Genomic DNA, 14,805 nt, shown 5'->3' with positions numbered 1-14,805 from the left:
TCTAAAGCAACATTTACATAAAAAAATTTGTTAATGCATTATTTAAATGGCTTTATTATATTTAATTATTTATTATAGCAAATTAGTTTGAATTTGAATTAGTTGAAATGTTGAAGTGACTTTCAGTATGGTGCCTAATGGTATAATCTTGGTATTGTTGCATTATTTGATGCATGTGTAACGGTGCCAACCCAGTAATAAATTCAAATAATCAACCAACGATTGTTCAAATAAAAGTTAGTAAGTTCGGGCGCCAGGCAGGTTTAACCCTGCCAGTATTTGCAAACCAATAACCCAGATAGCTTAAATGCCACCAGTTACATACACGAAAATAAAAAAAAGAAAAGAAAATCACCAAGGACAGTTCAGAATCAGCTTAGAAATGTCTGTATTTTCATACCATTTCACACAACACAAAACCAAACAAAATATACAACCACTTTAAATTCCCAGTCAAATCTTTTTTTCAAAGACCCCGGAATCAACAGTGCGTTCGTCCAGACACAGAATCAGATGTGGCAAAAAAAAAAAAAAAAAAAAAATATTACTCACTGCTTAGTTTCATAGACAGTATATAAACTGGACACAGCGACCCCATAGATTTCAACGGAGAAAAGTGAAGCCCATTTGAAGCACTCACTTCCTGATCGCCAGGCGAACTGCGCAGGCTCAAACTGAGCTTGACGACGTGGGTCTTCTAGTAGCTGTGCCGAGAGAAATCTGAATCATTCCCTTCCGAATCTCGCAGAGACGGAGAGCGTGATTATTAGTTGTCAATGAGCTCGCAGCATGAGCAACTTTATAAATCTCTATGGGCTTCTCCCTTGACTTTATGCCTCCACGTCCCCCCGATTGCTTGCGAGTTTCTCCGTCGGTCTATACGGTAATTTCTCTACAGTGCGACAGAGAGTCGTGTGGGTATGACGCAATCGTTAGCCTATTTTTTACAAAAACGCCTTCTACAAAGTCATAACGTAAGATACAAAGTAATGGAGCCTTTTATACATTGTCGTGTTTCTTTAGAAATAAATAATGGACAAATGGAGTCTTTGGACGCTTTAGATGTAAAGTTATTCGCTGTCAAAGTGACGCAAAAATGAATGGGAGTCAATGGAATGCTAACAGCAGGTGAAGTTCTGCTACAATGGCGGCTCCCGCGGAGGCTTCAGTTTCCGGCGGATGGATTACCCCCTTGCTTAGTTTGGGTGGGACCGGATAACCCGGATGTGTAAAATGCAGAGGTGAATTTGTGTGAGTGTTTGGGGAAAACCAGCTGCGAATACAGCCACGCCGTAGCCTTTAGCAATGGTGAAACAGGAAACCATTGAACAGGAACAGGAAACAGGAAACTGGAAACAGCCACAGGATCCGGACGGTCCTAAACCCAGCTCGCTTGGGTCTTTTACACGCTCCGTGCTGAAGACATTGGTGTGGAGAGCGGTTTACTCTCCCGCATCCGCTCCAGCAGAGGCACAGCGTTCTACCCGCTGACAATTGCGTCACCGCCTCCCAGTTAAGGGAAAACCCCTTCTTTTGCAGTTACTATTCCACCACGGAATAACCCACAGCTCGTTCAGTTCATGTGGTTACTGTCAGTTAGCGTTCGACTGTTATTGAAGCTTTCCGGTTCTCACCTCCATAAATCGCCCTCGTAACAACAAACTTCACCCCTCTTTTGCCCCCTTTCTCTATATCCCTATTCAGTATATACTCCTCCCTTTATGTGGTAACCTCATTTCCTATTCCCCCACTTAGCAACAGAAATGGGCGGAGCCAACCTTGATTTAATGATTTAATTTGTTTTTGTAGTGTTTCAGCTCCGCCACACATGCGTGTGGTTGTGAGTGTTTCCTGATCCTCTTTTTTCATTTCCCATCTTCTCTTTGTGTTCTCTTCCTGAAAGAATCTAAATAATTTACTAGATAAAAAAGTTTGTAGACTAACTTTGATGATGGCTTGAGAAAGCATAGCAGGGAAGTTTGATACTTTAAGTTTGAAGGTTTTAAGTTTAAAGGTTATATAAGTTTGAAATAGTTTATGTTGGATTTCTCAAGTAAACATAATAATGTTACTGCTGTATCTCACTGGCAGGCTCAGTCAGAGACTTATTAGAGGAATTCCCATCCGACAATGCAGTGTAATCCGGATTAGGGGACGGGTCCATTGGATTAAATTCCTGTAATAAAACAGGGTAAAAGAAGGTACAAGGTAAAATAAATTAATGGGACTGATGATTCATTGACAGGAACACAAATATATATATAAGACTTATTTGAGTAATGCATGGTGGTTTCCTTTTACAAAAAAGAAAAAAATAACAACGTCTTAAATGTGGGATGCTTCTCTTAAAGGATTAGTTCACTTTCAAAAAATGTGTTGCTGATCATTTACTCACCCCGATGTCATCCAAGATGTCCCTGTCTTTCTTTCTTCAGTCAAAAAAATATTAAGGTTTTTGAGGAAAACATTCCAGGATTTTTCTCAATATAATGGACTTCAATTTCAACCAACGGTTTGAAGGTCCAAATGTCAGTCTCAATCATAGGTCTCAATGCAGCTTCAAAGTCTCGACACAATCCCAGTCGACAAACGACGAGAAATCCAACGAAAAGATCGGTCATTTTCTAAAAACCACAAATCCCCATCTTGTACTATCTCAGAGATGCGGCACGTATTACGTCATCACGTTGGAAAGGTCACGCAAGACGTAGCCGGAAGTACCGACCCAGTGTTAACAAGTATGATGTATGTATGTTGAATGACACATATTTATATGTATTTGTGTCAGTTTATTGTTTAAAATGGTCCTTACGTGTGCATATCATTATTGGTACGTGTATTAGTCTTTGCCCGTTCGCTTTGTAAACACGTCTTGCGTGACCTTTCCAACGTGATAACGTAATACGCGACGCATCTCAGAGATGGTACAAGACGGGCATTTGTGGTTAAAAAAGTATATCATTTTGTGATTTTTTTTTTTTAAATGACCGATCGTTTCGTTAGATAAGACCCTTATTTCTCGACTGGGATTGTGTAGAGCCTTTGAAGCTGCATTGAGACCTATGATTGAGACTGACATTTGGACCTCCAAACCGTTGGTTGCCATTGAAGTCCATTATATGGAGAAAAATCCTGGAATGTTTTCCTCAAAATGCTTAATTTATTTTCGACTGAAGAAAGAAACACATGGACATCTTGGATGACATCGGGGTGAGTAAATTATCAGCAACACATTATTTGAAAGTGAACTAATCCTTTATAGGGGTTATAGCATGACCAATCGAAATGATATATAACAAGACATGTAAGACATATAAGAGGCCATTTTACTATAAAACATATTCTAAGTTTCAGAACTCAAACATTCCTCCACACAGCAAAAATAGCTTTTGCTGAAACCATCTTCCTAAACAGCCTGCACATCTAAAATGCTTGAACTATCATACTGGCGAATATGAATAAAAACGTACTGGTACTCCTACCAAACTTATCACTCTACTCTCTTAAAGGGGTGGTTGATTATTATTATTTCACTTTTCTAACTTTAGTTAGTGTGTAATGTTGCTGTTTGATCATAAACAACATCTGCAAAGTTACAATGCTCGAAGTTAAAAGCAAAGGGAGATATTTGCTTTTAAAGAAATTGCTTTTTAAGGACTACAACAAACGGCTGGTGGGGACTACACGACATTCCTCCGGGTTAGTGACATCACTAACCCTAAAACTTACATAAACCCCGCCCCCAGGATTTAAAGAAGACCATCAAGACAAAATATGCTAATCAATGGCCGTTTCTCAATACCAAGTACGCAAACTTCGGACTTGCGTCCTTGGTAGTTCAGACTTGCCAAGTTCGACTTAGGAGAACAAACTCCCGAGGACGAGAGGACGCAAGCCCGGTTATTCTGCAAATGGGACAGTGGCGTTCTTGATCGCGTCACGCTCTGGCTACTCCGGTTATCTCTTTATGTATATTTTAGGCAACAATAAAACGAAATATGGTATAAAACAACACTCTGCCTCTTTTCATTTAAAAAAAAATCTTAAACACATTAAATGGCCACACAAAGGTGGTTCAGGCAACGTGTACATTGATTATCTTCACTGCATATATTTATAACAACACAAAATATAAAACGCAACCCTGCTTCTTTTTGTTTTCATTTTAAAAATATGAAACATTATTGAACATTAAAACTGACATTTAAAAAACAGAGACGGGGTTGTGTCATTTTTTTTTATTATGTCATGTACAGCGAAGATAATGTAAAATAAAATAAATATAAAAAAATATTATATATATTTTAAAATATATAGCCTAAAATAAAATGACACAACCCTGACTCTTTTTGTTAAATGTCAGTTTTAATGATCTGATATCCAGTATAAAACTATAAGTAAATAAAAATAAATAAAGCAAACAATTCAGTCAAACATAAGTCAGCTTAAAATAGCCTATAGCTCAAGTTAAATAGCCTAAATATATAAAATTATGAAACTTCACTTTGCCCTCAGCCAAAACGATTTGCCATGGAAAAAATTATAGATTAATGAGACCAAAGATCGCCCGTTAGATATACACAAGACGAATTATATCTCATGTTTAACCACTAGACTAGAGACACCAGAGCCAGCGGCAAACATCAGAAGCACTAGCCGAGGAAAAGCTGTTCCAGTCGGGGTTATTGAGCGCTGAACGACCGGTGATCGCCTGGATCTCACAACTCCGAAAACGTCAGATACATTTTTCAAATAGGCGCTATCTTTATAAATAAACCACAGATTTGAGCTTTAAACATCTACATTCTCGACTGAAACACTCTTAGAAATACATTTTGTGACACGATAACAGTAGTATTTTGATATTACGCGGGTTTTCTCCTCTGCCATTGACGCTTGCTGGTGGGACGAGATGCATTCTGGGATACCTGTCAGTCTCAAGTCCGCACAAGTCACCTCTACATGCATTACAAGGGGCGGATCAAGAACACATCCGGGGATTTGAACTGGACTTGGCTAGATGTGAACTTTTGAATTGGGACAGTACTTGGGCATCGACTGATGACGTTTCACAAGTCCACAAGAACACAAGTACAGACAAGAACGCATATTGAGAAACGGCCAATGACTAGAAGATAACTACACATAAGCTTCATAAATTCATCAACTACCACTGTCCAGCTGCATTCTACATGTTGTCACTTCTTCTTGAGTCTCTCCATTATTGTCTGAATCCGGATTGAACATAAATGGTTAAAAGTTTTTGAAATTTTCAGTGCATGTTTGTTTGAGGTAAAAGGACACAAGCTCTTGAAGCTCCGCCCCCTGTGCCGGGAGCAGCAGATCATTTGCATTTAAAGGAACAGACAAAACGGTGCGTTTTTGCAAACCCTCAAAAAGTGACAACTTTAACATGCTATATAAAAACATCCGTGGGGTATTTTGAGCTAAAACTTCACATACACACTCTGGGGACATCAAAGACTTATTTTACATCTTATGAAAAGGGCATTATACCACCCCTTTAATAAAGTTGTGTTTTTTGTTTTCATATTGTCATTTGGTTTATTTGGGAGTTTACTTGTAAGAAACATTTATATTACAACCTGATCCTAGACTAGGGTCATAACAGACAATATGGTAAATAAATAGAATTATGATTATATAATGATAGCAATACAAATTATTGTAATTTAACATAAAATGTATTCAGTTTTAATGTATTAATTTTAATGTATTAATGTATAAATTTTTATTGTATAAAACAGTATGGGAGCAGCGTAGTGTTGAAGTGTCAGTTATTACTGGTGTTTCTATGCAATGATTTCTGAGTAAAACTACATAAAACGCACAGATGTTGCAAACTCACAGATCTGAATCAGTTTTTCTGCAGGCAGATTCAGTGCTCATAGTATATTACCGGAGGAGTGCGATTCGTCCTTCTACAAGCGCTGCCTGCACACAGTACTTTGGTTAATAAGAATACAAATGTTCACTTATTTTAAAGATACAAATGTTCAAACAATAAATATTATATTTTCATCTTGTATCAACTATGTAATACTCACATTTGTAAATCACAGCAGCAGTTGCAGCAACAAGCAGCAGGACACCAAGAACAACAGCAACAACAACATGTATTCCTGCAGCAACAGCTGAAGACAGACCGTCATTATTACTTACAGACTGACTGATACAAACAACTTTACCAAGATATTTGTCTGCTACTGTTGAGAATTCCTATGGATCACATGACGTAGCCAGTCATGGGAGGAGCTAAGTCTCCTCAGCTGCACTTAATGATTGATAAATTACTATTGTTAGGTGTGCTGGTGTGTGCCACATGCAATGGAAGCAGACTGTCCTTTCTTTCATAACTTAGAATTACTTTTACCACATTCAAAAGCACACTATTAAGGCCACTTGGTCTACTCAAGTAGAATATCCCAGAGTCAGGTTTATGAACATTGGGTCTCATTCATGAAACACGAGCAGAACAAATTTTTGTGTAAATCGTGTGTAAAGTTAGCCTGGGAAAACCCAGACCACTTCCGGCAAATTTAGATTTGCTCTGCAAGTGGGTCTGGCAAAGAGCCCATTGAAACCCATTTCCAATCCGCCGAAATCGCGGCACCAATCAGAAACGTTTTACACGATGACGACAGAGCAGAGACGGTGACGCAGATTTTGTACATTACAGAGATGGATGCCGCCGTGGAACATCACAACATCACTCGTTCGAATCAGCTATCGCGTCTGTTTCAAGCGATTTAAAATAGTCATTTTCGTTAACACAAACAGAGAATTAACACAAACAGAGACTATTACTAGTCTCGAGATGTTTCTCCGTCGCTCTGCATACGTCATGTCATTCAACGCTCTGATTGGTTTTAGATCTTTCCGACGTCCGTTGGTGACGCCCCTGTGGAAATGAATTGTCTATGGAGCTTTGCCAGACCCTTACTCAGTTACAACTGAGAGGGTCTGGGTTTTCCCAGGCTAGTGTAAAGTGGTTCTGGCGTAAATTTTCGGATTCATTAAAATGTTCGTATTTTCCAAATGTTAGTTGGTACGAAAGAAATCTACACCTGCTCCCAACCACGTGTAAATAGTGCGTTTAACTTCCGAACGTTTTGCTCATTAATAAGGCTGCATTTTAATTCACCTTAATCGGGTACATTTACACACAGCATTTTGAAAAAATATTATTATATATAGCAATACATATGGTTTTTCTTTTTACTTTTATTATGAGAGCCAGTAATAGCATCTGCAAACAGTACACTTTAATAAAATAATTAATTGCTTTCAATAGGGCTGGGCTATATTTTTTCGAAGTGAACTAATTCGTTTTTTTGCAGTCGCTTCATGTCGAACCATTTTCTTTTCACTTCTGGGACTGTTCGATTAACAGATGAAACTCCAGTAACTGCATCTGTAATATCTGCCAAGCTTCCTTTTTTTAGGACCTGATACGCCACTATAGGCTACGCTTAAAAATAAAATGTGGTGTTTTTAATGAACATCTGATAATAAAACTTCAATTTCTGCATCTGAGAAATTGTTCTTTTTCATTCGCTTTTGAGAAGACATGTTGAAATCCTTCGTTTGGTGTCATTATATGATGCCCATATATAGTTGTCAGTCGGATTTAATGGGCGGGATTTATGGTAATTGAGAATGAGCGTACACGCGCGTCCCATTTACGACTGATTGGAATTCATAACACACACACACACACGTTTCACTATCACATCTGACGTTTACGAAGTATTTGTGAATCAGGAGAAGAGTTTTCGGGAAGGTCTCTTTACGCGCAAATCACTCACATATTTACTCGTATATTTACGAATGTTTCATGAATGAGACCCAATGACTTTATGCAGAACTCCCAAATGGCGCTCTTTGCAGTATGGAAAAGGCTTCGTCAAGTCACAATTAGCTGAACGATGTGTCTCCAACAACGACCATTATCCAGGATCCATTTTCTTTTAGCCTCCACATCAAACTGTTGGAACTCTATACACTGACTCAAGTGATGGGCTTGATGACCACAAAAGGCACAGAAAGGTCCTGGGTCTAATTGTTTGCTATACAAATTATTAGGCTGAGACATTCTACCTTAAGAACAGCTTATCTTTTTTTTTTTTTTAACCTGTAGCACTTTGAGATCTCTGATGAAAAGTGTGTTATAAATATAATGTATTATTATTTTTATTAATGTTCCTCTTGATTTGCACCCTGCAGAAAAGTTGGCTGTAGGATACAGAGATTTGGGTGGTCTCTCTTCTCACACAATTAATTAATTAATATACAAATATAATTATATTATGAGTCCAAGTCACAATTTCAAAGAAGCCACAATGAAGACATTTATTGGGTTGATTTGAGTGACTTATTGATACTCACCAGTGACAGTAACACTGAAGATCTTTATGATGCCGAATCTGATGTTGCCGATCTGTAGTTTATAATCTCCAGAGTGTGTGTTTGTGGTGTTCGTGATGGTCAGAGATCCAGTCTGATGATCCAGCTTCAGTCTGTCTCTGAATCGGTCATTACACTGAACATCTGTACAGATCTTACTCTGATCTCCAGTGATTTCAGCGATGAGAGTGTCATTAAAATACCACATAATCGAATTATTTGTTTTTTTAGTTATTTCACCAGGATCTAAAGTGACAGATTCTCCCTCCTTCACTGACTTTCTCTTCATTGTATCTCGTTCTGAAGCAGGAACATCTGAAACACAAACCAACAGATGATTGAAGGATCTTTTTGAGGAAAATAATCGTTGTGATTTATAGGCTACAGTTTTTGATTTTAGCGACTCACCATGAACAGAAACACTAAATTTCTTCATGATGCTGGTCCTGTTGCTGCTGATCTTTAGTTGATAAACTCCAGAGTCTGTGTTTCTGGTGTGTGTGATGGTCAGAGATCCAGTCTGATGATCCAGCTTCAGTCTGTCTTTGAATCTCTCTTTACACTGAAAATATGTACAGTTATAACTGAGATCTCCAGTGATTCGAGCTATACGGATGCCATTGAAATACCATTTAATATTTTCTTGTTGGCTTGTTTTAACATTCGTGTATAAAGTGACTGAATCTCCCTCCATCACTGACACTTCATCTGATCCAACACCAGACACACCTGAAGAAGAAGAAATGAACAGTTCATTATAAACCAAACAAAACTACACAACACAAAAAATGGCTGTGAAAAGTTTTTTTTCTTCTCCAGATCATAAAGATTGTGAGAAGAGAAATATGCCTGGATTCATAATGTAACATGCAAACAAAGAGCAGAAGAACACATTCACTCATCAGACAAACATATATTCAGTCTCAAGGATGATCTTATACATAATGACTTCTCTGACTTTTTATAGTGGATCAACCGATGAGATCAAACATGTATATATTTAATGAGTGTCTATTATACTCACTAGCAACAGTAACACTAAATCTCTTCATGATGCTGTTTCTGCTGTTGATGATCTGTAGTTTATAAAGTCCAGCGTCTGATGTCCTGATGTTTCTGATGGTCAGAGATCCAGTCCGTTTGTCCAGCTTCAGTCTGTCTATGAATCTCTCAGTGCCTTCATTACACTGAACATCTGTACAGATCTTACTCGGATCTACAGTGATTTGAGCAATACGAGTGTCATTAAAATACCATTTAATCTTTTCTTGACGGTTTGTTTCAACATCAGTGTGTAGAGTGACTGAATCTCCCTCCATCACTGACACTCTGTCTGTATAAACACCAGACAAACCTGAAGAAGAAAAGAAAAGTTCCTTATGAGCAAAACAAAATTACACAAGAGGAAAGTGCTGTGAATTATTATTTTATTTTTTCAGATCATAAAGATTGCAGGTAGAGAAATATGTGTAGATTCATGATGTAAATAGGAGATTCGATTATGTCTCACATTTAGCAAAAACTGAACAAAACCACATCTTGAGAGTCCAAAATCATTCACTGAGTGATGAAGCCATTTAGAATTTCGAATATCGGAATGATTTAATAAACATACAAATAAAAGATGATGCATACATTTAATGCCCCTGGGAATCAATTTAAAGGGGTGGTTTACTGCTTTTTTTCTTTGCATGATTGTATTTATGGGGTGCAATATAACATGTCTTCGTTTTTTTTAGGGTTTTTTTTGCCTTATTTTTCATAAATTTGACCTTTATAGTAAGCCGCTTTCTCCTCTGTCATTTGAACGACCGGTTGACTTCCTGATTCTATGAAACCACTCCCTCAGAAACAGGCAATGGGCTCAGATTGGTTAGTTGGGCCAGTGTGTTGTAATTGGATAAACTGCGCAGTGCACGTTGTCCGGAAACTTCACGCCCATCACCTTTACGGGCGAAAGTTGCATGTGTTCTGGTCAAATGTAAATAATGGTGTCAATACTACCGTCAGTTTGAGCCAGAATCAGACCCAGAAAGCGGCAATGAAGAGTCAAGCAGAACCTCCCCAAACACGGCTCTTACAAAACGTTTCTGAATGGTAAATTTTTTTTATTATTATTATTCTATTCTACTATTATTATATAATAATTTCGATACGCTGTTACTTGAAAATGCCACTGCTGACACTTGTTAGCTTTTGAGATACGGTTTTCTCCCGATTAAGCATTTAATATAACTGAATAAATGACTGAGTAATACCGCAGCTGAAGTTTGCTGTTGCGATTAAATTATTATTATTTTTTTACTTTATACACGTTTGTCTTACACACAAAATAGCATCGAACTAACTGGCTACTATAAACAAACAGCTTTGGCATTGGTTTACGTTCATGATCAAATCGAAAAATTACTTCATAAAGTAGGCTATACATGGAAAATACATTTACAAAATTAGTACATAATTACAAATTGCAGGTTCAAAATGTTTGTACGCGTTTGTCATATACACACGAAATAGCATAACTAAGTGGCTATAACGCGAGCGCTGGCATTTGTTTACGTCCCTGATAAAACTAAAACATTACGTCTGAAATTATACATGAAAACATTTAAAATTATTAAGTCTTACTTACAGGTTGTGGCCCAACAACGGCTGCCTCTGGGTTTAAAGTTGGAACTGCTTAATGCTTTAGAAACAGTTTCTTGTTTAATCCGGCATTGAATTCGTGGAGATTCTGGAAGCTGTCTTCCGTAAAATGCGCAGCACAGAGAGCTACGATTGTAATATTCAGGAACATAATAAAACAGAAATTATAACCATTGTTGACGAACTACAGCGTCCATAGGAAGCCCGAACACAAAATAAATCTACTCTCTTACTAGTGCCAACTCTCCACTAGTGCGCGTGCATATATGACGTCACCAAACACACCACCGCGCATGCGCGTCCAATACGTGTTGGATCTGATCCAGCTACATAGACAGTATATAAGATGGACACAGCGACCCCATAGATTTCAACGGAGAAAAGTGAAGCCCATTTGAAGCACTCACTTCCTGATCGCCAGGCGTACTGCGCAGGCTCAAACTGAGCTTGATGACGTGAGCAACCTGTCTGACAGCTGTAGGTTTTCTAGTAGCTGTGCCGAGAGAAATCTGAATAATTCCCTTCCGAATCTCGCAGAGACGGAGAGCGTGAGTATTAGCTGTCCATGAGCTAGCAGCAGGAGCAACTTTATCACTCTCTATGGGCTTCTCCATTGACTTTATGCCTCCACGTCCCCCCGATTGCTTGCGAGCTTCTCCGCCTGTCTATAATTTCTAGACTGTGCAACAGAGAGTCGCGTGTTTATGACGCAATCGTTAGCCTATTTTTACAAAAACAGCTTCTACGGGGCCATAACGTAAGATACAAAGTAATGGAGCGCTTTATACATTATCGTGTTTCTTTAGTAATAAATAATGGACAAATGGAGTTTTTGGACGCCTCAGATAAAAAGTTATTCGCTGTCAAAGTGACGCCAAATGAATGGGAGTCAATGGGATGCTAACAGCAGGTGATGGTCTGCTACAATGGCGGCCCCTGGGGAGGCTTCAGTTTCCGGCGGATGGATTACCCCGTTGTCCAGCTACTGTACGTCATCGTGCTACAGGCTACAGCGAGGAACTCTTGCATTTTTTTGAGAGCAATGCTAAAACTGCTACCGCCAGACCCGATGAACGACTGAATGGATTTGAAAACGGCAAAACTCAACTGTTCAACTCTAGGGGGGTTGGAAAATTAGCCTATCTCCAAAAAAAGTGTGGAGTGTTCCTTTAAGGCATGAATTATTTTATTTTTTTCATAGGAAAAGCGTTTACATAATGTAATTTTGGTGATCAAAAAAAAGTTAAGAGATGCAATTATTGACTACAGGGGGACTTTAAAAATAACGACTTACCAGGAACAACAACAGAGTAGGATTCTCCACCGCCATGTTTTCTGTTGGAGATCCACACATCATAGAGTCCAGAGTCTATGTTTCTGGTGTTTGTGATGGTCAGAGATCCAGTCTGACGATCCAGCTTCAGTCTGTCTCTGAATCTCTCATTACACTGAACATCTGTACAGATCTTACTCTGATCTCCAGTGATTTCAGCGATGCTAATGTTATTAAAATACCATATCATTTTTTCTTGCTTTTTTTCCCCTATAAGATATTTTAGAGTGACTGAATCTCCCTCCATCACAGACACGGATTCTCCATCTGTACCAACACCTAAAACACCTGAAGAAGAAATTAACAGAAGCCAAACAACAACACAAAAATCACGTTCAACATTAATTTTTATCATTGACCAGAAAAGAGACTGTAACAAATAAATGTCGTAGAATGGTCTAGCACACACATGCCTATTAAACCAATTTCCATCGAATATAAACTAAACTGATTCACGTTCGTTGTCCTAAAGAGACAAGATAAATTATAACCTGCAAATGTCTTACCGTACAAAAGTAAATAAATGCACAATGAGCGCATATTTGAGACATTCTGCATTTTCACAATGTTTGCCTAAAATGACGTAATTCGGTAACGTAAAAGTGCGGTTTCACCAGAGAAACTGAAAGCAATCTCTGATGCGTCCAACGTTCTTTAAACGGTGCAAAACAAAAGTATTTTTCAGCTTCTGTTTTGTAGTGATGGGTGGGGTGGTTTGAGATTAGCCTCGCCCTGCAGTGAGGAGAAGAGAAGAGAGGAGAGAGAAGTGAAGCAAAGACGGACATGCGGATCTTTCTCGGATGTCATGTGACTTGAGGGATTCACGCTCAAGGAGAATGGGGAGGCTGCAGACCTGGAGCCGGTAGACATACGACCCAAGCAGTTTACGCATAGACATAGATAGACGCCCTATCGACCGCTACTGCCTTTGGGTGCTCGAGCTCCTGCCCTTTTTCAAAATGAATCAAAAGTGCCCTTCTCAAACAAATATCATTGATAATATTTTGGTCAATAAAACAAAATGCATTTGCTTATAATTTACATGACAATGTGTACAAGACTAAAGTAGCCTAAATTCACGTTTATTTTTACGTTTCTGTCAGTCTGAGGTGTCGTTGCTATAGCGCGTTGCTATGGGTTGCGTCACTTGCGTCAAGTTGTGCGTGTCTTGCTTCGGTCTTGACTGACGGTCTCCATTTTCGAGGGTCATTTCGTAAAACTCCGCAGTAGTGTGTGGGCGGTAGGCATAACCGAAACAAAAGTTATGCGTTTTAAAATGAAAATGTACTAGTGTACACGTAGGTATCCCACACAGTCTGCTTGGGAATCGATGCTCTCGAGCGTCTTTCAGTGAGTATGGCTAGACGGCAGGAAAAAAGAAAAAGAAAAAAAAACTTTATTTTATTTTATTTTATTATTATTTTTTATAATAAAAGGTTGCGTGTCGATTCAATTAAAAATCCACATAACACATATTTTAAAATATTACTTAAGCCTATAGTAATTACTAAATAAGCCTGTTTGTCATGCATAATACACCGACCAATCGTCATCTGGCACAAGAAGTTAAAATATCATTGGACGGTCATTTATAAATAAATAATTTGAAAATTACATGGACAGACGAATTTACATTGAAGTGATCTGAATCTCCGTCGTTGACCTAATGGATGTTTATTGACTACAAACCAGCACCAAAAGTAGCATTAATGGTAAAGTATTTAGGTTCTGTTATTTTTATGTGAAATAAATATCATGAACAAGACATCCAAAGCATTTGCTATTTTATTCCATTCGAAATACGTTTTCCATTATTTTTTACTTTAAAGCATTTTTTTATTTTATTTTATATGACATGAAAACGATAGCACTGTCAGAAAATTTGGGAATATTCACACATAATTTATACACATAAAAACATGATATCAGAGTTTTAAAATCAAACATTTTAAAAGAGAACAATACATCACGGTTGTTTAATGAGCATTAAGCTGTGTCATCAGCAAGTCGTTACCTATTGTGCTTTTGATCAGCGAGTTGGGCTGCGTTCCAGTCCATTTCAAGACACGGACTTGCAAACTTTCCTAAGCACTTTTTTGAGGAATTGGAAATAGTTCGATATGTGGCAAGTGAATCCATATGAAGTAACATTTATGCACGAACTTTAAATAATTTATCTACTTCATTAAATAATTAAGTATGGTTAACGGGGTATACCTATTAATGGGGGATGGGGAAATTATCAGGAAATTTGTGGTTATATTCGGCGACCATTAACCATGCCATTAACGTTATACAACATCATGTGCATCAAGTAATCATGTTAATTAGGTGCAGGAAAGGAATACAGATATGAAAAGGAACAGAAAACACTTCAACTAAATCCTACACAAGACAGG

The 14,805-nt window shown here is 38.1% G+C and overlaps 1 protein-coding gene across 2 annotated transcripts; it reads right to left on the bottom strand.

The window, feature by feature from the left end:
- Positions 1-1,885: 1,885 nt before the first annotated feature.
- LOC306988886 (protein Obscurin-like) lies at positions 1,886-13,630 on the bottom strand. 2 transcript variants are annotated; one of them, XM_079594057.1, is made up of 8 exons: positions 12,913-13,211; positions 12,368-12,694; positions 9,452-9,781; positions 8,836-9,156; positions 8,410-8,742; positions 6,069-6,155; positions 5,870-5,955; positions 1,886-2,176 (listed from the first exon to the last, which is right to left on the bottom strand). In XM_079594057.1, the coding sequence occupies exons 1-7, from the start codon at positions 12,962-12,964 to the stop codon at positions 5,900-5,902; spliced, it is 1,506 nt and encodes a 501-aa protein (XP_079450183.1). In that variant the 5' UTR covers positions 12,965-13,211; the 3' UTR covers positions 1,886-2,176; positions 5,870-5,899. The 2 variants fall into 2 exon arrangements, with proteins under 2 accessions (XP_079450183.1, XP_079450184.1); XM_079594058.1 differs by lacking the exon at positions 12,913-13,211 and adding an exon at positions 13,499-13,630 and having other exon boundaries at positions 2,040-2,176.
- Between the last annotated feature and the right edge of the window lie 1,175 nt (positions 13,631-14,805).

This window comes from Phoxinus phoxinus (genome assembly GCF_949152265.1).
Source record: "Phoxinus phoxinus genome assembly, chromosome: 20".
In the NCBI taxonomy this organism is placed as follows: Eukaryota; Metazoa; Chordata; class Actinopteri; order Cypriniformes; family Leuciscidae; genus Phoxinus; species Phoxinus phoxinus.
The sequence above is the reverse complement of the archived record's forward strand: the minus strand, read 5'-3'. Positions and strand labels throughout refer to the sequence as shown.

Excerpts from the sequence above, each read along its gene's own strand:
- LOC306988886 (XM_079594057.1), bottom strand. The coding sequence starts at position 12,964 with ATGCAGAATGTCTCAAATATGCGCTCATTGTGCATTTATTTACTTTTG. Across the intron at positions 8,743-8,835 it reads ATTTAGTGTTTCTGTTCATG|ATGTTCCTGCTTCAGAACGA; the intron begins GTGAGTCGCTAA and ends TTTGTGTTTCAG. Across the intron at positions 5,956-6,068 it reads TGCTGCTGTGATTTACAAAT|GCAGCGCTTGTAGAAGGACG; the intron begins GTGAGTATTACA and ends TACTGTGTGCAG.